This window comes from Tachyglossus aculeatus, chromosome 20 (assembly GCF_015852505.1).
Source record: "Tachyglossus aculeatus isolate mTacAcu1 chromosome 20, mTacAcu1.pri, whole genome shotgun sequence".
NCBI classification, from domain to species: domain Eukaryota; kingdom Metazoa; phylum Chordata; class Mammalia; order Monotremata; family Tachyglossidae; genus Tachyglossus; species Tachyglossus aculeatus.
In genome coordinates, this window is record NC_052085.1 from 32,793,917 (window position 1) to 32,819,066 (window position 25,150).

Here is a 25,150-nt window from a genome sequence, read left to right on the forward strand (position 1 = left end):
GGGGGAGGCCAAAGATGGCGGCCGTAGTGCGGATCCAAAGCGACTGGGCTCAGGTCCTGAGGTGAGGCCCGCCCTGGGGGGGCTCAGTAAGGGCCGTGCGATAGACTGAGCGCTTGGGAGACACACGAACAATCAATCAATCAATCGTATCTATTGAGCGCTTACTGTGTGCAGAGCACTGGACTAAGCGCTTGGGAAGTCCAAGTTGGCAACATCTAGAGACGGTCCCTACCCAACAGTGGGCGCACAGTTTAGAAGGGGGACAGGGAACAAAACCAAACATATTAATAAAGTAAATAAAATAGATATGTACAAGTAAAATAAATAAATAAATAGAACAATAATAATAATAATAGCATTTATTAAGCACTTACTATGTGCCAAGCAATGTTCTTAGTGCTGGGGAGGTTACAAGGTGACCACGGGGGGCTCACAGTCTTAATCCCCATTTTACAGATGAGGGAACTGAGGCCCAGAGAAGTGAAGTGACTTGCCCAAAGTCGCACAGCTGACAACTGTCAGAGCTGGGATTTGAACCCATGACCTCTGACTCCAAAGCCTGTGCTCTATCCACTGAGCCACGCTGCTTCTCATCAGTCAATCAATCAATCGTATTGAGCGCTTACTGTGTGCAGAGCACTGTACTAAGCGTTTGGGAAGTACAATCGATCAATCGTATTTATTGAGCGCTTACTGTGTGCGGAGCACTGTACTAAGCGCTTGGGAAGTACAAGTTGGCAACATAGACAGTCCCTACCCAACAGTGGGCTCACAGTCTAGGACAGACACCAAAGCGTCCCCTGCCCATATATGTTGCGAACTTGTACTTCCCAATAATAATAATAATAATGGTGGCATTTATTAAGCGCTTACTATGTGCAAAGCACTGTTCTAAGCGCTGGGGAGGTTACAAGGTGATCGGGTTGTCCCACGGGGGGCTCACAGTCTTAATCCCCATTTGACAGGTGAGGGAACTGAGGCCCAGTGAAGTGACTTGCCCAAAGTCGCACAGCTGACAATTGGCGGAGCTGGGGTTTGAACCCATGACCTCTGACTCCAAAGCCCAGGCTCTTTCCACTGAGCCACGCTGCTTCTCTTGCGCTTAGTACAGTGCTCTGCACACAGTAAGCGCTCAATAAATATGAATGAATGTATGAATGTATGACTGAATGAATGAAAAGGACCGGATTCATTCATTCAATCGTATTTACTGAGCTCTTACTGTATGCAGAGCACTGTCCTAAGCGCTTGGGAAGTACAGGTTGGTAACATATTCATTCATTCAATCATGTTTACTGAGCGCTTACTGTGTGCAGAGCACTGTACTAAGCGCTTGGGAAGTACAGGTTGGTACATTCATTCATTCATTCAGTCGTATTTACTGAGAGCTTACTTTGTACAGAGCACTGTAATAAGTGCTTGGGAGAGTACAGTATAACAACACATGGCCACATTCCCTGCCCACGGAAGCTTACAGTCTAGAGGAGGAGGTTGACTTGGGAAGAGCGAAGTGGGTTGGAGAGTAGCTAGTGAAGACACGTAAGTGGGGTGAGTACCTGTATTTATTTATTTATTTTACTTGTACATATCTATTCTATTTATTTTATTTTGTTAGTATGTTTGGTTTTGTTCTCCGTCTCCCCCTTTTAAACTGTGAGCCCACTGTTGGGTAGGGACTGTCTCTAGATGTTGCCAACTTGTACTTCCCAAGCGCTTAGTACGGTGCTCTGCACAAAGTAAGCGCTCAGTAAATACGATTGATTGATTGAGTAGGTGGAGAGCCTTGAAGCCCATTGTGAGGGGTTTTTGTTTGTTGGGGGGGGGACAGGAGCCAGGGCCAGAATCGGGGCGCGGCCTGACTTGGGTTTGTTTCTCTTCACAGAAGGAACGAGGCTGAGGTCTGGCTGAGCTGTCACTCCCCAGGTACCATCAGAGCCTCTTCCCCTGCTGCCCGACAACCTGGCGCTCTCAGCTGTGTCACCCAGGGAGGCCCCGGCAGAGGCCATAGCCTAGGGCATCATCATCAATCGTATTTATTGAGCGCTTACTATGTGCAGAGCACTGTACTAAGCGCTTGGGAAGTACAAATTGGCAACATGTAAAGACAGTCCCTACCCAACAGTGGGCTCACAGTCTAAAAGGGGGAGACAGAAAACAAAACCAAACATACTAACAAAATAAAATAAATAGAATAGATTTGTACAAGCAAAATAGAGTAATAAATCTGTACAAACATATATACATATATACAGGTGCTGTGGGGAAGGGAAGGAGGTAAGATGGGGATGGAGAGGGGGACGAGGGGGAGAGGAAGGAAGGGGGTGAGTGGGGAAAGGCCTCCTGGAGGAGGTGAGCTCTCTGTAGGGCCTTGAAGGGAGGAAGAGAGCTAGCTTGGCGGATGGGCAGAGGGATTGGGGGCTTTCCAGGCCCGGGGGAGGACGTGGGCCGGGGGTTGATGGCGGGACAGGCGAGAACGAGGCCTAACGGTGAGGAGGTGAGCGGCGGCAGAAGCGGAGGGTGCGGGCTGGGCTGGAGAAGGAGAGAAGGGAGGTGAGGTAGGAGGGGGCGAGGGGATGGACAGCCTTGAAGTCCAGGGTGAGGAGTTTCTGCCTGATGCGCAGATTGATTGGTAGCCACTGGAGATTTTTGAGGAGGGGCGTAACATGCCCAGAGCGTTTCTGGACAAAGACAATCCGGGCAGCAGCATGAAGTATGGATTGAAGTGGAGAGAGACACGAGGATGGGAGATCAGAGAGAAGGCTGGTGCAGTAGTCCAGATGGGATCGCCCCTCTGAGCTGGGTCTGAGTCCTGCAGAGTTAGCCCGATTCAACCCCCCTAAGCGGCCCCCTTCTCCCTCTGCGGCCCCGGCCCCGGGGTCACGATGGGCTGCTTCCCTGCGACATCCCCGCCTCAAGGCTGCATGGCAGTGGCTCATGCCAGCCCGCTTCCCCAGTACTCTTCAGCGGCGTCTGACGCATTTGCTTCCCAAACGTGACACCGTTTGACTCCCCGTACGCAACCGTCAACCCCTGCCCCGATGCCACGATCAGCTCGCAGAGGAAAGCGTGGGCTTCCTGTGACTCCAGAGACCTGCTTTTATGTCTTAGGGAAACCCACTTTGTATGGCACCTTGACTTGCCAGGGCCTGGGACCGGATGGGGTGCCGGAGGTCACCGCCTCGGAAGGATTTGTCGTGAGCGAAGTCGCTAAGGTGAGCACGTTACGGGAAGTAGCCCAGTCCTGAGAATGTGGCTCTCGGGCAGCTGCAGTCTTTCCGGCCGTCGGCACAGCCAGGTCACCGGCATAGCCCTTAGGTGAGGCTGATGCCAAATTTGGGCAGCCTTCCGTGTTTTTGTCATTTTGCAACATTTCCCAGAGCCAACCCTTCCTCTCTATCCCAAAGTCCACCACCTCGTTCCAGGCGCTTGTCATGGCCCAACTAGAGTATCGCATCAGCTGCTTTGCTGGCCTCCCTGCTTCCAGCCTTTCTCTTCTCCAGTCCCTACTGCACTGCTGCTTGAGTCATTTTTTAATATTTATCCTGCGCATATCTGCCCTTCCTTCCTCTCCCCCTCGTCCTCCTCTCCGTCCCCCCCATCTTACCTCCTTCCCTTCCCCACAGCACCTGTATATATGCTTGTACATATTTATTACTCTATTTAACTTGTACATATCTATTCTATTTATTTTATTTTGTTAGTATGTTTGGTTTTGTTCTCCGTCTCCCCCTTTTAGACTGTGAGCCCACTGTTGGGTAGGGACTGTCTCTGTATGTTACCACCTTGTACTTCCCAAGCGCTTAGTCCAGTGCTCTGCACACAGTAAGCGCTCAATAAATACTACTGATGATGGATGATGGATGCCCCCCTTCAAAATCCTCTTAGTGGTTGCCCACTCCCCTCCACATCAGCAGAAACTCCTGACCGTCGGCTTTAAGGCTCTGCTTATCTCGCTCTCCTCTCCCACAACACCCCAGCTCACATTGTTCCTCCCAAACTCACTGTGGCTTGGTCTCCCCTTCCTCCTGCCTGAAACCCCCCCACTCCACCCAGACAAAAATTCTCCTCTTGTTCAAATCCCTTCTAATCTCCCCCCCATTCCAGGGGGAATTAGTAGCTGTACTGTTTGTTAATGCTATATGTTGGGCACCGGCTGAGGGTCCACAGGCTTTCCGAGGGTGGGGCCCATTAGGGGCAGCGTTAACTGGTCATCACTCTTTCTCTTTCCTCCTTAGAAAAGCATACATATTTCATGTCCAGAGGAAAATGCATCATCCAGATTCTTGGCCCCACAGGCCACCTTTCCCAGGATTCACACGCAGAGTGTAAGTGCGTTGAAGGAACGATAGGAAACCAAGACGCCCCATCACTTTTCCATCTGTTGGCAGGGTTAGTCATGTTGGCACGTGAAGTGGCTGGAGGGGGCAGATGGCTCTTAGGAATACAAGGTCGGGCCACCCTCTGCCACTGTGGGTGATGGAGGGGAAAAGCCACGGGTCCTGTCCCGAGCGGGGAGCCACCTTTTTTCTGGTGCTAGCCACCTTCTCACGGGCTTGGGGGTGGGTGGGCGGGGACTCCCGTTCTGCCAGGGCCCCGGTGGGGAGAAGCTTAGCTCTTGGCCAGACATAACTGGGGGGACGGTGAATGCTCATCTGAGTCAGGCACACTGTGGCCCGAAGCGTGGGGGAAGCGGTGGGGCTCCAGCCGAACCCCCATTTCAGCCGCAGAGAAGGGCTGGCTCCGGACAGGGCTGCGGTGGTGTAGGGAGGCTGGGGGACAGGGGTGGAGGGATGGAGGGTGGCGGTCCTGGGAGGCTTTGAAGCCGAGGAGGGGCCCATGACCGTCAGCTGATGTGGACGCCTGCCTCCGGACAGGTTACGTGTCTGGACGTCTCCAGCGGGGGTGGGCTGGGCGTGAGCGCCAGCACGGACGGGACCATGAAGATCTGGCAGGCGGCCAATGGAGAGATCAGAGTAAGTGCTAAGTACAGAGCTGTACACACAGTAAGCGCTCGGTGAATACCATTGATAATGGCTCCGGGAAGTCTGCCGGAGGTGGTGGGATTTTGAGGGGGTGCTTCCATTTGCCCACCGTCCATGGGGTGGGTACCGATCTCCGGTCTGGGACCTGAGCCGTCATGGTCCCACAGCTACCGCTCGGTGCTCTAAGAGGTGGAGCGAGGCCCTTTAAACTGCGGCTAAGGGTGGAGGGAGGGTTTAATCTCCGGATGGACCCAAAACTGAGGACAGGGAAGTGAGTGCCCAAGTCCTGTTCCCTTCAGACCATGGTGTGATGCAAGTGGCCCCCGCCGGGAACCAGTGCAACCCTCTCTGAGATCCCAAGGCCCCCCTCTCCCCCCACCAGGATTTGAGTTCTGAAATGACCCCACTTACTGTGGGTGCTAGCTTCCCTGCCCGCTTGTCAGAGAGGAAAGAAAGTGAGCGCGACGGGGGAAGAAAACAGGACAGGAGAACTAGCGTGTAATTCTCTTTTTCTTTTTGCAGAGACTGTTGGAAGGCCATGTGCTTGATGTGAATTGTTGCAGGTTTTTCCCATCAGGCCTTGTGGTTCTGAGTGGTGGGATGGACGCCCAGCTGAAGGTCTGGTCAGTAGAAGATGCCAAATGTGCAGTCACCTTCAAAGGTCACAAAGGAGGTACGAAGGGGCTACGGGGCAGGGGGCGGGGGCTGAGGGAGTAGTTTGTGAGGTTCAGGACAAGGCTCACCCCACCTCTAGGTAAGACTGTGCTTTTGTTCTCCAAAGTGGATGAGCCCAGTGGGCCGGCGGGTGGTGAGACCCCAAGGGTGGGTCGGCTGTTCCTCTTGGGAAGATGGAACGAGACCCATCTGTCCAAGCATCAGTCCGTCCGTTGTCAGGGCGGCCGCCTGCCTAACTCTGCTTCTGGAGGGATGACCGATTGACCGTTCCTCAAAGGCAACCGCTCAGAGGGGCCTGGAACGGTTGACACAGAGACAGCGGAGGGAGTAGGGGTGGGCAGCGTTGTGGGGGGCGGTCTCCTCCAGCAGGCCCGGACCCATGGCCGCGGGGAGTGATTCCCTTGTTTCTAAAATGTTTCCCAGTGTTTGTCTGGTCCCTTTATGCCTCGCCGTGATGATGATGATGATGGCATTTGTTAAGCGCTTACTATGTGCAGAGCACTGTTCTAAGCGCTGGGGGGAGATACAAGCCGATCAAGTTGTCCCACGTGGGGCTCACAGTCGTAATCCCCATTTTCCAGATGAGGGAACTGAGGCTCAGGGAAGTGAAGTGACTTGCCCAAGGTCACACAGCAGATGTGTGGTGGAGCCGGGATTCGAACCCATGACCTCTGACTCCAAAGCCCGGGCTCTTTCCACTGAGCCACGCTGCTTCCCCAATCGTGCTCAAGCCATTTTGTGAGCACGTCCTAAAGTCGATCAGTCAAATGGTATTTATTGAGCGCTTACTATGTGCAGAGCACTGTACTAAGCGCTTGGAAGACTACAATACAACAAAGTTAGCAGACATGTTCCCTGCCCACAGCTATGGGGAGACAGACATTAATATAACTGAGTAACCTATAATATATAATTTAAAGACATGAAGTCCCCATGGTTTTCTGAATAGAAGACGGACAAACCCCGGTGTTTGGGTAGGACCCCTGGGAAGGGGAGAGGGAGGGTGGGTGAGAGAGTGAGCGAGCGAGAGAGCATGTTTACACACGCGCTTGGGAGTGCTCCCGGGAGTGAGTATGTTGGCGTGTGTGGGGGCATACCTGCAAATATCAGCCGCAAGGCTCCCCCGGGTGATCTTTAAGGGCCACAGCGGTCTTCCCTCGTCAGCTCGGGGCCCGCGGCCGGTCAGTCCTCTGGCCAGTTCTGGGCCCAGCAGCCCTGCTGCCCTCTCATGGGACAGTTACCTGCAATGTGACCTTGGCCAAGTTTCAAAACGTCTCTGGGCCTCGGTTTTCTCAACTGTAAAATAGGGTTTCAGTATCCGTTTCTCCTCCTTCTTAGACTGTGAACCTCATGTGGGACGGTGACTGTGCCTGACCTGATGGATTGGAGTCTATCCCACCGCTTAGACCAGTGCTTGACACATAGTCAGCACTTAACAAATACCAGAAAGAAATAAAGAAAGGGACCAGGGGGCCGCTGGGCTGCCAATACTTGGTCCCACCGCTCTCAGGCCCGCCTTCCCTTGCCCTGCCACCTCACACCGAGACTCTCGCTCCCTTCACCAGGGATCCTGGACACAGCCATCGTGGAGCGCGGTCGCAACGTGGTTTCCGGTTCTCGGGACGGCACGGCCCGGCTGTGGGACTGCGGGCGATCGGCTAGCTTGGGCGTCTTGGCCGCCTGCGGGACCCCTGTCAACGGCGTGGCCGTGGGGCCCGCCGACAACTCGCTGAACCTCGGCACCCCCGAGAGGATTCCCAGTGAGTTCTTAGGGGGTGGGGGGGGCTTCCCTCCTGAGTTCTGGGGCTGCTGGGACTCCTGGGGCCTGATGGGCTGGGCGGCCCAAACCTTTTCAGCCAACAAGTTTTGCCCACCTGCGTCTCTGCTGGTCCCCCTTGACAGCAGCACGTCGAGGCCCTCCAACTTTTGTGGGGCCCAAAAGCTGTGCCTTGATGCGGCCCTGTGTCTTGGGACCGTGACCGCTGTGTGGAGGGAACTGTCCCGCCCTCGTCTCAGCATCGTGTGGTCGGGGATCTGGTGGTGGCTGATATGTTGGCAACAAGTTATGTTGCCAACTTGTACTTCCCAAGCACTTAGTACAGTGCTCTGCACACAGTAAGTGCTCAATAAATACGATTGATTGAGTGATCGATTGATTGGCCGACTGCTTCCTGCTCAGCTCCTAGAAGGAGCGGCCTGACTTCCCTCAGGCAGTGGCGGCATCTCTTCACACCTGTTCTGGTCACGTACATCTAAGATACTTGGACATAGCCCCACAAGTATATGTTTCCCTGGTGGCAGCCTCAGCCCGTGGACCTCTAGTCCAGATCCCTGGGGGCCACGGGACACCCAGACGCTGGACACCCCCCCCCACCCCCCATCAAATTTAGGGCTGGACCAGCCAGCACGCCCGACTGCCCCCTCTCCGTCCCTGACTCTCCCCCCGTGACCTGATGGGGATGTTTGTCCACTGATCCGTCCCATCTCCTCACGGATCCACCGGTGTTCCCAGCCGCACAGCTTTTGGAGGGAGCAAGTCCCCCATGGGTCCTCCCCTGCCCCACCCCCGCTGCCTGCTATCGATCTTCAGTAGCAACCGATGCCTCAGAAGTTTGGACCTGGGCCGGTTTTAGAGGGTGGGCACCTCAAATGGAGGGCAGGCAATATGTTGCTTTAGCTGTATCCCCCGATGGCCTGGGCATTGTCCCATCCTGATGATCCTTGGGGGGCGGAGGGCGGGTTTCCGTCCATCTCATCTCCCTGACTGTGGCAGTGCTGACCCGCTTCCCTTTGCAGGCGAGCGAGAGGTCGGGACGGAGGCGAAGCTGCTGCTTCTCGCCCGTGAGGACCGCAAGCTGCAAGCAGTTGGATTGCAGAGCAGGCAGCCGGCAAGTGCCCCCACCCTCCCCACTGCAGCCAGTGCCCGCCTGTCACTCCGCCGGCCTCTTCTGCTTCCTACGTGGGACAGGAAGGGGCAGAGGAGAGAGCCGTCCTCCCCGTCCTTTCCCCCCCTCCCTTCCGATTCCCTCCTCTTCAAGAGCCCCGAGGCTGGGAGTTTTCCAGCTTGAGACTTTGGTTTAACGCCTGCTGTCTCCGGCCACGTGCTCATCCCCCGGGACTCTCCTTCAAGACCCAGTGACGGGCAAGGAACCTCCCTTAGGAAGGCTTGACTCCGATCGTTGCCGGCTTTCATCCTGGCCGTGCAGAGCTCTGCTCCTGGACCGGAACCGGCTTAGCCCCGGGCTCAGTGCCGGAGGGTTGCTCTACCTTCAGAGCTCGAAGGGCTGAAGCCAAGTTCAGGGGACCCTGTTGGGCTGTAGCTTGCATGGCTCCTGAGAGAAATCCAGCGTTTTGGAGTACTGGGAACAGCCCTCTCATGGGAGGCCAGAGCCCCAAACCCAATGAGGTGGGGCGGGCTGTCTGTCCGTCTCCCCTCTCCCCTGTCCCGTCAGGTAGGAGCAAAGAATGTGTCCTTGGAATATTGTCAGAACGAGAGGCCTGGGCAGAGCCAGCTGTGCAGCTCCCTCAGTGCCCCATTAGGAGTGGGCAGGAGAGCTGCCTTCCCATCTGCCGGGAGTCCCCCGGGTCGGGCCGGGCGGCAGGCGGGGTCACAGCGGTGCCGGTGTGGATGGGGCCAGTTTAGTGCGGTGCGGGTAGGCCGCCGTCTCAGGAAACCGCAGGCACCCTCTGAGCCTGCAGTGTCCGAGCCGGTACCGACTCCCACGGCCTCGGGTTTCTGCCCCGCTGATCCCGAGGGGCACGAAGCAGCGGGGACGCAGGGACACTGTCTGCTTGAGCCAGGGAACGGAGGCTGCCCACCCTGCGGGCGGTTGTGGCTGGGCTACGGAACCTCCCCGTAACAGACTCACCCTCTCGCCCCGGCTCCGGCCCCAGGCCCCCAGGGACCGGTGGGTTTTCCCATGACCTGCTCTTCCCCCTCTCTCCAGGTCTTCCTCTTCGAGGGGTCCGACGCTTTCAACTGCTGCGCTTTCCTCTCCTCCGTCTACGTCCTGGCTGGCACCCAGGACGGGAACGTCTACCAGCTGGATGTGAGGAATACCAGGTTGGTCCTCGTGCTGTGGGCGGGGCTGGCTGCGGGGCAGGGCACGTGGAGTCCGGGTCCTCCCTGCTCCGAAGCAGGGAGCCCGGGATCCCACCGCCTCTCCCCGCCTGCCGCGGGTGCCCGGGCCCAGCCCCGAAGAAGAAGCTCAGACATTCTTTCTGCCTCACGTTCTGTCTCCATCCAGGACCCCCATCCAGGTGGTCCGCCGATCCGGGGCCCCGGTGCACTCGCTGCTGCCGTACAGAGATGGCTTCGTCACCAGCCACGGTAGAGCAGGGAGGGTCCAGGGCGGGCTCAACCCGGCTCAGGGGGCCCAGCTCTGTCTGCTCCCGGCTGGCTCCGGTTTGTCAACGCACAACCCATCAGTTGTACTTATTGAGCGTCTGCTGCAGACAGAGCCCTGCTTTAGGCACCTGGAGGAGTGCAGGAGAGCAAGTAGACAGAGTTCCTCCTCCTAGGGTTGAAGTGGCAGTTGTAGGAGCAGGGATATGAAGAATGAATTGGGGAATGAATGCCTCCTGGAGCGGTTCAGGGAGGGCTTGGAGAAAAGGAGAGCCGTGGTCAGGCAGATATGAAGGGAAAGGGAGCAGGGGGTCAGCGGTAGGACAGTCGGAGATGAAAACAAGGCACCTTGAGCCCGTTGGCTGGAGAGGAAAGGCCAGTGAGATGTGGAGTCTAGTGGGAGAGGAGTGACGATGGGTGAGGGGAGAGAGTTCATTGAGCATTCATTCATTCATTATGTTGCCAACTTGTACTTCCCAAGCGCTTAGTACAGTGCTCTGCACACAGTAAGCGCTCAATAAATACGATTGATGATTGATTGATTGAGCATCTTAAAGTCGCTGTGGCTCCCGCAGCTACTGAAACCGAGAGGAGCTCCCGCTGGCCTCTGCCCTAGGGGAATGGATTCAGAGTGTTGATGCAGTGGCTGTCCTCTCTCCAGGATTGACCAGGCCAGGGGGTGGATTATTCAGGCCTCTGAGGAGGGGAGAGGGGAGTAGGGGATTGATTATCCAGGCCTCTGTGGGTAGGTTATCTAGGCCTCCCGGCTTCTGCTCTTTCTCTGTCAATCAATCAATCAATCGTATTTATTGAGCGCTTACTGTGTGCGGAGCACCGTACTAAGCGCTTGGGAAGTACAAGTTGGCAACATATAGAGACAGTCCCTACCCAACAGTGGGCTCACAGTCCTGCCTCCCCGGTGGCCACATCTGGATTGGGTCTCCCGGAGTTGGAGCGTTCGGTGGGACGGGTCTGGAGCCACTGGCTCATCCAGATTCCGTTTCCCTGTGCCCCCTTAGCCCCTGCCCTGCTGGGGGTCCTGCAGTACCAAGGCCCCTGGGCACCGGGCCTGCCTCGGGGTTCAGGAGAGGGGAGTCGGCAGCGGTCCGGCTCGGCTGTGAGTCCGTCCACCCTCCCCAGGAACCTTGTGAGCTACGCCGGAAAAGTGCCAATAACCAGCTGTCCGGGCACATTTCGGCTGGGTGGCGGGAAGAGTCCCCGGGTGGGGTGGTGGTGTCAGTAGGCGGGCATTGCCGCGACCGCAGGAGCCCCTGGCCGGTCCTTGGCTCCCCAGAACCGAACACCGGACCCCTGCTCCGTTTCAGGCGACGGGAGCTGCTTCGTCACCCTGCAGGACCTGGACCACCTCATCGAGCTGACCGGTGTGGACTGCGACCCCGTCTACCAGGTGTGGCCTGGGGAGAGGGCCCAGTCTGCCCAGTTGCAGGCTGTGTGCGCGCCCAGGGTTACCCCTCCCTCCGGGGTTGGGGGAAGGACCCAGCCACGGAAGGCAGGTCCTCTGCAGGGTTGGGGGGCCCTTGGAGACTCCAGAATGTGTCCCATCCTTTGCAGTGGATTCTCTGGGGCTGGGCAGGGGCACCACTACCTCCACCACTCCCCAACACCTCGCGGCCAGTCATAGCCGGCGGCTGAGCCGTCAGGCCGGCCCCGGTTGGTGCTCAGGGGTCACAGAGGGCAGCCCCACTGCCCTCGGTCACCAGCCTCCTCCCCTAAAGCCCTTCCTCGATTGAGAGCACCCCACCCCGAACCCCAGCTTTCTCCATCAACAATCGTATTTATTGAGCGCTTACTATGTGCAGAGCACTGTACTAAGCGCTTGGGAAGTCCAAATTGGCAACATATAGAGACAGTCCCTACCCAACAGTGGGCTCACAGTCTGGACGCCTGGCCAGGACCGGTTTTTGGTTCTGCCCTGGACCCTCTCCATGATCTCCTTGGCCCAAGTAGAGTAATGACCGGATGTGCAGAATCAGTGAAGCTCTGGCTTTAATCCCTCCCGCTGCGTTGGGAGGCCACCCCCTCGGTCTCGGCGCCCCGGCCGGCGCGTTTCCTCCCGCTCCGGCAGACTGGGGGCCGGGACGGGGTGGGGCCCGGTTCCTTTCCCGCGGGTGCCGAGCCTCCCACTCCTCGCAGCCCCTTCCCCCAGCTCCCTTCCCTGCCCTCCCAGCTTGAACCCAGCCCCTCCCACCACCTCACCCGGGGGTCCCGGCAGGTGGCCGCGTGGGAGAAGCAGATCTACACCTGCTGTCGCGACGGGCTGGTGCGCCGGTATCAGCTCTCCGACCTCTGATGGTTGCCGTGCTGCAACCTCCTTGGGCCCAGATGCCGCGACCCCCGCAACCCCCGCACCCCGACCCTGCGGGACCCTGGGCCGCTGCAGCTCCGGCTCACGATGTGGGGAGGGAAGAGGTGGGTTTTCCAACGCCTGGCCCCGGCTGCCCCTCCCCACTGCCCCCCCAACCCCCCAGTCTACTCTCTGGAGCCCTGCACCGGGTCCTCAGGGAGCATCCCCTGTTGTCCGATTGGAATAAAGGACTGGAGTTTCCCGATCTGTTCCCACCGACCCCCTTACCGGTGGAGGCTGCCCGGGACCGTTAGACCGTGACCGCCCAGCACAGGCTGGCCCGGGCTCAGAGGAGGCAGTGAGGGTGCCGCGGGCCGGACGCCACCTTAGTAGGTGACCCGGGGCTGTAATGGCCCTCGCTGCTCCCCGTGGCTGGCCGGGTCCTGCCCTGGGTCGCCACCGGCTCTCTGTGCCCGCCCGCTCTGGCCCAAGGACCCAGTTCCCGTTGAGTAAGTAGAAGAACAGGCCCGGAGTGCTTCCTGGGCCCACGCAGCCTTCTGGCTGCCAGCCCAGGTTGCCACCTTCCTCCTCCTCCTCCTCATCATCATCGTCAATCGTATTTATTGAGCGCTTACTGTGTGCAGAGCACTGTACTAAGCACTTGGGAAGTCCAAGTTGGCAACATATAGAGACAGTCCCTACCCAACAGTGGGCTCACAGTCAAAAAGACATCATCATCGTCGATGGTGTGTATTGAGCGCCTACTGTGTGCAGGGAAGTCCAAGTTGGCAACATATAGAGACAGTCCCTACCCAACAGTGGGCTCACGGTCAAAAAAACATCATCATCGTCGATGGTATGTATTGAGCGCCTACTGTGTGCAGAGTACTGAGTACCTGGGAAAGTACAATGCAGCCAAGTCGGTAGTCACGCTCCCTGCCCACAAGAGCATAGACTTGGGAGTCAGAAGACCTGGGTTCTAATCCTATATCTCTGCCAATTGCTTGCTGTGTGACCTTGGGCAAGTCACTAATCTGTGCCTCAGTTTCCTCAAATGTAAAACGGGGATTAAATCCTACTCCCTCCTACTTAGATACTTAGATTTTATTTTGTTAGTACGTTTGGTTTTGTTCTCCGTCTCCCCCTTCTAGACTGCGAGCCCACTGTTGGGTAGGGACCGTCTCTATAGGTTGCCAACTTGGACTTCCCAAGCGCTTAGTACAGTGCTCTGCACACAGTAAGCGCTCAATAAATACGATTGATTGATTGGGAGCCTCATGCGGCTCTGGCACCGTGCCCGATCTAACTGGCTTGCATCCGCCCAAACGCTTAGAACGGTGTTTGACACATAGTAGAAGCAGCAAGGCGTAGTGGATAGAGCACAGGCCTACGACTCAGGTCGTGGGTTCGAATCCCCGCTCCACCACTTGTCTGCTGTGTGACCTTGGGCAAGTCACTTCACTTCATGGCTCAGTCACCTCATCTGTAAGATGGGAGTTGAGACTGCGGGCCCCACATAGGACAGGGACTGAGTCCAATTCGGTTGGCCTGTATTTACCCTGACGCTTAGTAGAGTGCCTGGCACATAGTAAGCATGTAACCAGTATTATTATAGTAAAGACTTAATAATAATAATGATGGCATTTGTTAAGTGCTTACTATGTGCAAGGCACTGTTCTAAGCGCTGGGAGGATACATGGTGATCATAGAAGCAGCGTGGCTCAGTGGAAAGAGCACGGACTTTGGAGTCAGAGGTCATGGGTTCGAGTCCCGGCTCTGCCACTTGTCAGCTGTGTGACTTTGGGCAAGTCACTTAACTTCTCTGGGCCTCAGTTACCTCATCTGTAAAATGGGGATGAAGACTGTGAGCCCCCTGTGGGACAACCTGTTCACCTTGTATACCCCCAGTGCTTAGAACAGTGCCTTGCACATAGTAAGCGCTTAATAAATGCCATTATTAGTATTATCCTTTTAGACTGTGAGCCCACTGTTGGGTAGGGACTGTCTCTAGATGTTGCCAATTTGTACTTCCCAAGCGCTCAGCACAGTGCTCTGCACATAGTAAGCGCTCAGTAAATACGATTGATGATGATGATGATGATGATGATGATGATCAGGTTGTCACACGGGGCTCACAGTCTTCATCCCTACTTTACAGACGGGGGAACTGAGGCCCAGAGAAGTGAAGCGACTTGCCCAAAGTCACACAGCTGCCAAGTGGCGGAGTGGGGGTCTGACCTCTGACTCCAAAGCCTGTGCTCTTTCGACGGAGCCACGCTGCTTCTCTAAAGACTTGGCAAATACCATTAAAAAAGGGGCAAGGCCGTACCGCTGGGGCCTGTTTCAACCTTCCCATGCCCAAAGCCGAGCCTTGTTGGGGCGGGGGGAGGCTGGCACTCCCTGGGTAGGGTGGGGTGGGGGAAGCTGCGGCTGCAGTTGGGCTGATAAGCGCCCTCCTTCCACTCCCTCTCCTCCCTATCCCCCCGCCTTACCTCCTTCCCCTCCCCACAGCACCTGTATATATGTATAGATGTTTGTACGTATTTATTACTCTATTTTATTTGTACATATTCTATTTATTTTATTTTGCTAATATGTTTTGTTTTCTTGTCTGTCTCCCCCTTCTAGACTGTGAGCCCGCTGTTGGGTAGGAGCCGTCTCTATACGTTGCCAACTTGTACTTCCCAAGCGCTTAGTCCAGTGCTGTGCACACAGTAAGCGCTCAATAAATGCGATTGAATGAATGAGTGAATGAATGAATGAAAGCTCTCGGTGCTCTGTGGGCCTGGGCGAGCAGAGCGATAGCGGCTTCCGGCCAGCAGGGGGCGGCGGAGGGGCGGCAGGGACTACAATTCCCATAGTGCTCCGGGGCGTTGCCTCGGTGCTCGGTGGGCCTGGGCGGGCAGAGCGACGGCGGCTCCCGGCCGGCAGGGGGCGGCGGAGGGGCGGCAGGGACTACAATTCCCACAGTGCTCCGGGGCGTTGCCTCGGTGCTCGGTGGGCCTGGGCGGGCAGAGCGACGGCGGCTCCCGGCCGGCAGGGGGCGGCGGAGGGGCGGCAGGGACTGCAATCACTCAATCAATCAATCAATCGTATTTATTGAGCGCTTACTGTGTGCAGGGCACTGCACTAAGCGCTTGGGAAGTACAGGTTGGCAACACTGAGAGACAGTCCCTACCCAACAGTGGGTTCACAGTCTAGAAGGGGGAGACAGAGAACAAAACCAAACATATTAACAAAATAAAATAAATAGAATAGATATGTACAAGTTAAATAAATAAGTAGAGTAATAAATCTGTACAAACATATATACATATATACAGGTGCTGTGGGGAAGGGAAGGAGGTAAGTCGGGGGGGATGGAGAGGGGGACGAGGAAGGAGGGGGCTCAGTGTGGGAAGGCCTCCTGGAGGAGGTGAGCTCTCAGTAGGGCCTTGAAGGGAGGAATCAATCAGTCAATCAATCGTATTTATTGAGCGCTTACTGTGTGCAGAGCACTGTACTAAGCGCTTGGGAAGTCCAAGTTGGCAACATTTAGAGACGGTCCCTACTCAACAGTGGGCTCACAGTCTAAAAGGGGGAGACAGAGAACAAAACCAAACATACTAACAAAATAAAATAAATAGAATAGATATGTACAAGTAAAATAAATAGAGTAATAAATCTGTACAAACACATACATATATACAGGTGCTGTGGGGAAGGGAAGGAGGTAAGATGGGGGGATGGAGAGGGGGACGAGGGGGAGAGGAAGGAGGGGGGTGAGTGGGGGAAGGCCTCCTGGAGGAGGTGAGCTCTCAGTAGGGCCTTGAAGGGAGGAAGAGAGCGAGCTCGGCGGATGGGCAGAGGGATTGGGGGCATTCCGGGCCCGGGGGAGGACGGGGGCCGGGGGTCGATGGCGGGACAGGCGACAACGAGGCCTAACGGTGAGGAGGTGAGCGGCAGAGGAGCGGAGGGTGCGGGCTGGGCTGGAGAAGGAGAGAAGGGAGGGGAGGTAGGAGGGGGCGAGGGGATGGACAGCCTGGAAGCCCAGGGTGAGGAGTTTTTGCCCGATGCGTCGGTTGATTGGTAGCCACCGGAGATTTGTGAGGAATTCCCCGGGGCGTTGCCAGGAGCAACCGGCAGTGCGCCGGGGCGTTGCCAGGAGCAACCGGCGGCCGAGCGGGCTTGGGCTGCGGCCTTGGGTCCGGCCTTGGGTCTGTCCGTCCGGCCGTCCGGCCTTGGGTCGGTCGGTGCGGCCATGGGGCAGGACTACTACGCCGACCTGGAGGTGACCAGGAACGCGCAGGACGCCGACATCAAGAGGGCGTGAGTCCGGCGGGGCGGGGACGGGGACGGGGACCGGGACCCTGCCCGACCCGACCCTCCCCTCCGCGGGGCCTGCGCTCATTCAGTCATTCAATCGTATTTATTGAGCGCTTACTGTGTGCCGAGCACCGTACTAAGCGCTTGGGAAGTCCAAGTAGGCAACATAGAGAGACGGTCCCTACCCAACAGTGGGCTCACAGTCTAGAAGGGGCTCGCCCCCACATTCACACTCACACTCACGCCGGCCCCTCCCCTTGTCAGCCCCCCGCCTGGCCCCCAGCGGTAGGAAAATAATAATAATAATAATAATCCTGGTATTTATTAAGCGCTTACTATTCGTTCATTCATTCAGTCGTATTTATTGAGCGCTTACTGAGTGCCGAGCACTACTAAGTGCTTGGGAAGTACAAGTTGGCCACATTCATTCATTCGTTCATTCATTCAGTCGTATTTATTGAGCACTTACTGAAGCAGCGTTAGAGAAGCAGCGTGGCTCAGTGGAAAGAGCCCGGGCTTTGGCGTCAGAGGTCATGGGTTCAAATCCCGGCTCCGCCAATTGTCAGCTGTGGGACTTTGGGCAAGTCACTTCGCTTCTCTGGGCCTCAGTTCCTCATTGTACATATCTATTCTATTTATTTTATTTTGTTACTATGTTTTGTTTTGTTCTCTGTCTCCCCCTTCTAGACTGTGAGCCCGCTGTTGGGTAGGGACCGTCTCTAGATGTTGCCAACTTGGACTTCCCAAGCGCTTAGTCCAGTGCTCTGCACACAGTAAGCGCTCAATAAATACGATTGATTGATTGATTGATTAAGACTGTGAGCCCCACGTGGGACAACCTGATCACCTTGTAACCTCCCCAGCGCTTAGAACTGTGCTTTGCACATAGTAAGTGCTTAATAAATGCCATTATTATTAACATATAGAGACGGTCCCTACCCAACAGCGGGCTCACAGTCTAGAAGGGGGAGACAGACAACAAAACAAAACATATTAACAAAATAAAATAAATAGAATAAATGTGTACAAGTGAAATAAATAAATAGAGTAATATGTGCGTACAGACATATATACATATTTATACAGGTGCTGTGGGGAGGGGAAGGAGGTAAGGCAATGGGGAGGGGGAGGGGTGCCAAGCACTGTTCTAAGAGCTGGGGGGTACAAGATAATTAGATTGTCCCACATGGCGCTCACAGTTTTAATCCCCTTTTTACAGATGAGGGAACTGAGGTACAGAGAAGTTAAGTGACTTGCCCAAAGTCACACAGCTGACAAGTGGCGGAACCGGGATTAGAACCCATGACCTCTGACTTTTCATTCATTCATTCAACCGTATTTATTGAGCGCTTACTGTGAGCAGAGCACTGTACTAAGCGCTTGGGAAGTACAAGTCGGCAACCTATAGAGGCGGTCCCTACCCAACAACAGGCTCACACCACCCCTTGTCACCTGTGTGACTTTGGCCAAGTCACTTCTCGGTGCCTCAGTGACTTCATCTGTAAAATGGGACAAGGGCTGCGAGCCCCAAGTGGGACAGCCTGACGACGTTGTATCTACCCCAGTGCTCAGAACGGCGCTTGGCACATAGTAAGGGCTTAACAAATACCCTCAGCGGCATCATCGGCACCCCCTCCCCACCCCTAGATACCGGAGACTGGCCCTGAAGAACCACCCGCACAGGAACCAGGAGCCCGGGGCCGCCGACAAGTTCCGGCAGGTGGCCGAGGCCTACGATGTGCTGAGCGACCGTGAGCGGGGGCCGGAGCGGGGGCCGGGGCGGGGGCCGGGGCGGGAGCTGGAGTGGGGCGGTCCCCACGCCATGTTCTTGGGGTGGTGGGGGAGGAATTGAGCACGGACTTGGGCGTCAGAGGACATCATCATCAATCGTATTTACTGAGCGCTTACTATGTGCAGAGCACTGTACTAAGCGCTTGGGAAGTACAAATTGGCAACATATAGAGACAGTCCCTACCCAACAGTGGGCTCACAGTCTAAAAGGACACGGGTCCTAATCCCAGCTCCGCCATTTGTGCGATGTGGGATCTCGGGCAAGTCACTTCGCTTCTCTATGCCTCAGTTTCCTCTTCAGTACAGTGGGGATTAAGACTGTGAGCCCCATGTGGGACAACCTGATTTCTTGTAGCTAGCCTGTGCTTGGAACAGTGCCTGTCACATAGTAAGTGCTTAACAAATACCATAGTAATGATAATTATTATTATGACTAACAAAGGCTCCACATTCCCAGGGTGACGGCCCCTCACCGCCAGACCCCAAACCGCCCAAACTGGACCCCTCCCTTCTCCCTCGTTTGAGGTGTTGGGGAGCCAGGGCAGGTGAGCGGGCACCATGTCTACTCTGGGCCCTTTTCCTCCTTTCCCCTGAGACAGAACGGACAGACGGACACACGGCCAAGCCCTTCCGATAGCTCCCTCAGTCCTCCACTGCGTCTTCTGGCCTCGGCCCCCCCCGTCCCCTGGCCCAGCCGAGCCCTCTGCTTGGGCGCCTCGCCCCTCCGCGGCCCCCGTGACCGCCGTCCCTCCCGCCCTCAGCCCTGAAGAAAGGGATCTACGACAAGTTTGGCGAGGAGGGCCTGAAGGGAGGGATCCCTTCGGAGTTTGGGAGCGAGGCCGTTTGGACCGAAGGTTACGTGTTCCACGGCAACGCGGAGAAAGTCTTCCGGGGATTCTTCGGGGGAGACAACCCTTTCAGCGGTAGGCCTCAGGAGCGGCCCCCCTGGGACCGGCCCACGCGCAGGAGGACCACCCGAGCCCTGAATGACCCCGACCTGCGGAACAGGGGGTTGGGAAGTTCTAAGGTTCAGCCGTCCACACCCCGCACCCAGTTCATCACCAGCAGCCTGGCCTCCCAGGGACTGGAAGAGCTGGAGGGGAAGGGGTGGGCGCAACTCCTCTCTCCGCCCCCCAATTCAGTCACGGTCCCTCTGCTCCTGCCCCCACAAATCCCGGTGCCCCCAGCACCTCCCCCGGCCCCCATGGACTGGCCCTGTGGCCTCCTGAGCTTTGGAAATGGGAGTGACTGGTCAGTTGGGGGACCGGCGTGGCCCAGTGGAAAGAGCACTGGGAGGCAGAGGTCCTGGGTTCTCATCTCACCTCTGAAACTTGCCAGCTGTTCATCATCAATCGTATTTATTGAGCGCTTACTGTGTGCAGAGCACTGCACTGAGCACTTGGGAAGTACAAGTTGGCAACATCTAGAGACGGTCCCTACCCAACAGTGGGCTCACAGTCTCAAAGGGGGAGACAGAGAACAAAACCAAACATACTAACAAAATAAAATAAATAGAATAGATATGTACAAGTAAAATAAATAAATAGAGTAATAAATATGTACAAACATCTATACATATATACAGGTGCTGTGGGGAAGGGAAGGAGGTAAGATGGGGGGGATGGAGAGGGGGACGAGGGGGAGAGGAAGGAAGGGGCTCAGTCTGGGAAGGCCTCCTGGAGGAGGTGAGCTCTCAGTAGGGCCTTGAAGGGTTTGACCTGGGACACTCGGCTTAACTTCTCTTTTCCTCAGTTTTTTCATCTGTAAAATGGGGGCTAAATAACCACTCTTCCTCCCTCGGACCATGAACCTCATGTGGGCAGGGACCGTGTCCGACCCGATTATCTGACATTTACCCCTACGTTCGGTACGGTGCTTGGCTCATTGTGAGCGCTTAACAAATAGCACAGTTATTCTTGTCCTTATTAGCCGGCGTCCAGAATTGGCCTCTCCGGGATGGGGCGAGATGTCTGTGGGATCTCTGATCAGTCCTCCCCTCCTCCTAGTTGTCCCGGGTGGGGGAAGGGAAGCAGCAGGGATGGGGAGGGGGCTGGGACCCAGGACAGCGGTTTCCAGTATTTGAAGGTCTGGGGGTTGCGGCGGCTCTGATTTCTGTCTCCACTCCCCCCCCCAGAATTCTTTTCTGCCGACGGCTCCGAGGTGAACGTGAGCTTCGGGGGGCTGCGAGGCCGTGGGGTGAAGAAGCAGGATCCCCCCATCGAGCGAGACCTGTACCTCTCCCTGGAGGACCTGTTCTACGGATGCACCAAGAAGATCAAGATCTCCCGGAGGGTAGGAAACCCCCCCGCCTTCTGATTTTGGTGGAGGCCTGGCCTATATGCCTGTATATATGTATATATGTTTGTACGTATTTATTACTCTATTTATTTATCTTACTTGTACATATCTATTCTATTTATTTTATTTTGTTAGTATGTTTGGTTTTGTTCTCTGTCTCCCCCTTTTAGACTGTGAGCCCACTGTTGGGTAGGGACTGTCTCTAGATGTTGCCAATCTGTACTTCCCAAGCGCTTAGTACAGTGCTCTGCACATAGTAAGCGCTCAATAAATACGATTGATGATGATATGCAGGGGGATGGACAAAATGACCTCGCTACGGCCCGTGGGTTGTGTGGGGTGGGTAAGTCTCGGGTGGAGAGTCCCGCAGCCCCAGTGATACCTCGGAGACTTTCTGAGGAAGGTATCGCTGCTGCAGTTATCTGCCTCCCACCCCGCAGTCCCTCCACGCTTGGTTCCCCTCACATCCTGTCTGTCGCCCTGCTCCTTGCCTCGCAAAGCTGCTGAAGGAGAAAGCCCTTTGTACAGAGAGGGAAAGCGAGTTGCCTCAAGGGGATCTAGCGGTGTGTCGTTCCCCCCCCCACCCCTTGCCTTGTCGTGGGGCAGCCCTCGGGGCCCCGTGGAGCTTGACGGGACTTCTGGCCCACCCCAGGTGATGAACGCCGACAGATGCTCGTCCACCATCAGAGACAAGATTTTGACGATCGACGTGCAGCCAGGCTGGAGGCAGGGCACCCGCATCACTTTTGAGAAAGAAGGAGACCAGGTGAGGGGTCGGTCAGCTGCTGAACAGAGGCCAGACTGTCCTCCCACCTCTGCTCTGTCCGTTTGGGATTGGAGTCCACAGAACTAGGAAGGGGATGGGCGGGGGGACACCCCAGATCCCACCCCCCTTGGCAAGGGGCATCCACTGCAGCTGGAGGAGAGGGCAGATTGAAACCCACCATCATCATGGTATTTATTTTGTGCCCAGCCCTGAACCAAGCACCGGGGGAGGTTCAAGATAATCAGGTCAGATACAGTCCCTGTCCCACACGACGCTCTCAGTTTAAGTAAGAGGGAGAAGCAGCGTGGCTCAGTGGAAAGAGCCCGGGCTTTGGAGCCAGAGGTCAGGGGTTCAAATCCCGGCTCTGCCACTTGTCAGCTGTGTGACTTTGGGCAAATCACTTCACTGGGCCTCCGTTCCCTCATCTGTAAAATGAGGATGAAGACCGTGAGCCCCACGTGGGACAACCTGATCACCTTGTAACCTCCCCAGCGCTTAGAACAGTGCTTTGCACATAGTAAGTGCTTAATAAATGCCATTATTATCATTATTATTAATGTCTGTTTTATAGATAAGGAAACTGCGGCACAGAGAAGTTAAGTAACTTGCCCCAGGTCAAACAGAGGGCAAGTGGCCGAGCCAGCATTAGAACCCAGTTCCTTTGCTTCCCAAGGCCTGTGCTCTTTCTGCTAAGCTATACTGCTTTTAACTGTCTGTAGGAAACCCTTCTCCTCTCCATCTGGGAGTGAGCGCAGGGAATTTGTTCCCACTGGGAGATGTGCGGCTGAAAGTAGTGTCAGGTTTATAAATGTCTGCAGTGGGTCACTGGAGGAGAGTCAGGGGCGTGGGATCATCTGTGCTCGGGCACTAGAAGAGAGTCAGGGGTTTTGGATGGTCCGTCCTTGGGCACTGGACGAGAGTCGGGGGAGTGGGATGGTCCATGCCGGGTCACCGGGGGAGAATTGGGGTCGGAGAGAGCAGTGTCGTGGGGTTGGGTGATCCATCCTTAACCATGAGGGAGGGTGTCTGGCACCAGGAGGGCGACCGGCACGCAGGTCATCCCAGCGTCCTGGTGCTGGGGTTGATCCGGGCATCATCACTTATTAGTATTTATTGAGTGTGTGCAGTGCTCTGTACTAAGTGCTTGTGGAAGTACAACAGAGTTGTGTCGTGCTGGGGAAGAGTTGGCTCTGCCTGCTCGGGAGCCGTCAGAGCGGCTCCATGCCCACCTTGCCCTTCTGCCCCGGTCTCTCTTCTTTCTCCTTTCCTCCTTCCCTGACCCCCTCCTCGCACCAGGGCCCCAACATCATCCCGGCCGACATCGTCTTCGTCGTGAAGGAGAAGCTGCACCCACGTTTCCGGCGCGAAGATGACAACCTGCTGTTCGTGAGCAGCATCCCCTTGGGGAAGGTAAAGCTCGGGCTTGGGGGGTAGGGACCATCACGGGATATTCGCCCTTTCCCACACAGGGGCACCGTCGGCATGACAACACCTCATCTGAAGCAGCGGAAAGAGCACGGGCTTTGGAGTCAAAAGGTCGTGGGTTCAAATCCCGGCTCCGCCACTTGTCATCATCATCATCATCAATCGTATTTATTGAGCGCTTACTGTGTGCAGAGCACTGTACTAAGCGCTTGGGAAGTACAAGTTGGCAACCTATAGAGACAGTCCCTACCCCACAGTGGGCTCACAGTCTAAAAGGGGGAGCTGTCTAAAAGTCAGCTGTGTGACTTTGGGCAAGTCACTTCACTTCTCTGGGCCTCAGTTCCCTCGTCCGTAAAATGGGGATGAAGACTGTGAGCCCCACGTGGGACAACCTGATTACCTTGTATCTGCCCCAGCGCTTAGAACAGTGCTTTGCACACAGTAAGCGCTTAACAAATACCAGCATTATTATTATTATTATCATCTCCTTCTCCCATCGGCCCCCAGGCTCTGGTTGGCTGCACGGTGGAGGTGAAAACCTTGGATGACCGACTGCTCAACATCCCTATCAATGATATCGTGCAGTGAGTGCCACCGCTGGGGAGCAGGGGTTCGGGGGGCGGGGAGGAGGAGAGGGGGGTCGCTGACAGGGAGCCCCTCAGTGCACAGCCCAAAAGGGCTAAGCGGAGCACCACACCGTCAGCCCCGCTGAGTGCTCCCACCCTTTCCTCGCCGTCTCCCTCGTTCCTGGGGCCGGGGCACGGGGTGGCGGGAGTCTCAGCCTGGGGCGGAGGCAGGGCCCAGAGGGGCCGAGCCCCCCTGCCCATCCAGGCCCCCGTGGGGTTATGCCCCACCGCACCCCCGTTCCTCTGCAGCCCCAAGTATGTCAAGCTGGTCCCAGGGGAGGGGATGCCCCTGGCGACGGACCCCGCCAAGAGAGGAGACCTGTACATTTTCTTCGACATCCAGTTCCCCAGTCGCCTCACCCCCGCCAAGAAGCAGCTGCTGCGGCAGGCACTGCCCACTTGAGCAGAGAGGAAGGGGGTGGGCCCGTCACCCCTGCCCTCCCACGCGCAGCTCCCCCCGGCCCTGGAGGCCGCAGACTCGGCATGGCCCATATGATAAAATTTCCTATCTGTTCATCACCGTCTGCGACCCTGGCGATCGATGATCGGATGGAAACCAAGGCTGTGGGTGGAAGGTGGAGGGGAGGGAGGAAGGGAGAGAGAGAGAGAGATAGAGAGAGCGCATGCAGAAAGAGCTGCAAGGTCCCCAGCTCTGAGCCAACCACCTGTGTTATCCCGCTGGCAGCACCTCAGCCCTTGAAGGGTGCAAGCAACTGCCCCATCAGCCCAGTCCCTTGGGTATTGGGGGGCAGAAGCTGTCCCCACCCCCCCCACCCCAAAAAGAGGGCAGGACCAGGCATCTAGTAGGAGAGGGGCAGGAAGCTAGGGAGCCCTTTCCCCACTTGAGCTCGAGCATTCATAAGTCTGGAAGTCATAAGGCCTGGTGTGTAATCCTATCTCTGCTGTGTGACCTTGGGCAAGTCACTTAACACATGCCTCAGTTCTACCATGCTGGAAGCAGCGTGGCTCAGGGGAAAGAGCCCGGGCTTTGGAGTCAGAGGTCACGGGTTCAAATCCCCGCTCCGCCACTTGTCAGCCGTGTGACGTTGGGCAAGTCACTTCACTTCTCTGGGCCTCAGTTACCTCTTCATCTGTAAAATGGGGATGAAGACTGTGAGCCCCTTGGGACAACCTGATCACCTTGTTAACTCCCCAGCGCTTAGAACAGTGCTTTGCACATAGTAAGCGCTTAATAAATGCCATTATTATTATTATTACCATCTGTAAAATGGGGATTCAATCTCTGTTCTCTCTCCACCTTGAACTGAGACCCCCCACCATGAGAACCCGCAGATCTGGTATCGAGCCCAGCACTTAGTGCTTAACAACTACCACAACTACTATTATTGTTATTGAGCCTCTCTCAGCACTGCAAGCAGGTATGTGAGGGCTACAGTCCCTCAGCCCTTCCAGCGACCCCACTGTGTCCACATGGTTTTCCTCAGCCATTTCTCCCCGGCTCCCAGAAGAGAAGCCTTGGGCTGGGGGGCCGGTGAGGAATGGCCTGTGTCACAGCCTATTTCCACACCTACCGGTCCCATCCTAGTAACCAAGGTGGCACAGCTGCACATCTGGCTGTGCCCAGCCGGGCTGCTGCAGGGACAACAGGAAACCACGCAGGAGCCCAGGGAG

The 25,150-nt window shown here is 56.1% G+C and overlaps 2 protein-coding genes across 3 annotated transcripts; both read left to right on the forward strand.

Annotated features, from left to right (window-relative positions):
* On the forward strand, positions 1–12,411 carry PAAF1 (proteasomal ATPase associated factor 1). Its single transcript, XM_038761686.1, has 12 exons — positions 1–61; positions 1,883–1,923; positions 3,109–3,212; positions 4,236–4,325; positions 4,875–4,973; positions 5,505–5,655; positions 7,223–7,417; positions 8,454–8,545; positions 9,605–9,720; positions 9,905–9,987; positions 11,328–11,410; positions 12,236–12,411. Exons 1-12 carry the CDS (start codon positions 15–17, stop codon positions 12,311–12,313), a joined length of 1,179 nt encoding a protein of 392 aa, XP_038617614.1. The 5' UTR covers positions 1–14; the 3' UTR covers positions 12,314–12,411.
* DNAJB13 (DnaJ heat shock protein family (Hsp40) member B13) lies at positions 12,325–24,415 on the forward strand. 2 transcript variants are annotated; one of them, XM_038761688.1, is made up of 8 exons: positions 12,325–12,432; positions 18,260–18,363; positions 19,165–19,326; positions 20,538–20,695; positions 21,354–21,467; positions 22,764–22,877; positions 23,400–23,476; positions 23,768–24,415. In XM_038761688.1, the coding sequence occupies exons 1-8, from the start codon at positions 12,416–12,418 to the stop codon at positions 23,919–23,921; spliced, it is 900 nt and encodes a 299-aa protein (XP_038617616.1). In that variant the 5' UTR covers positions 12,325–12,415; the 3' UTR covers positions 23,922–24,415. The 2 variants fall into 2 exon arrangements, with proteins under 2 accessions (XP_038617616.1, XP_038617615.1); XM_038761687.1 differs by lacking the exon at positions 12,325–12,432 and adding an exon at positions 16,488–16,615.
* The last annotated feature ends 735 nt before the right edge of the window (positions 24,416–25,150 follow it).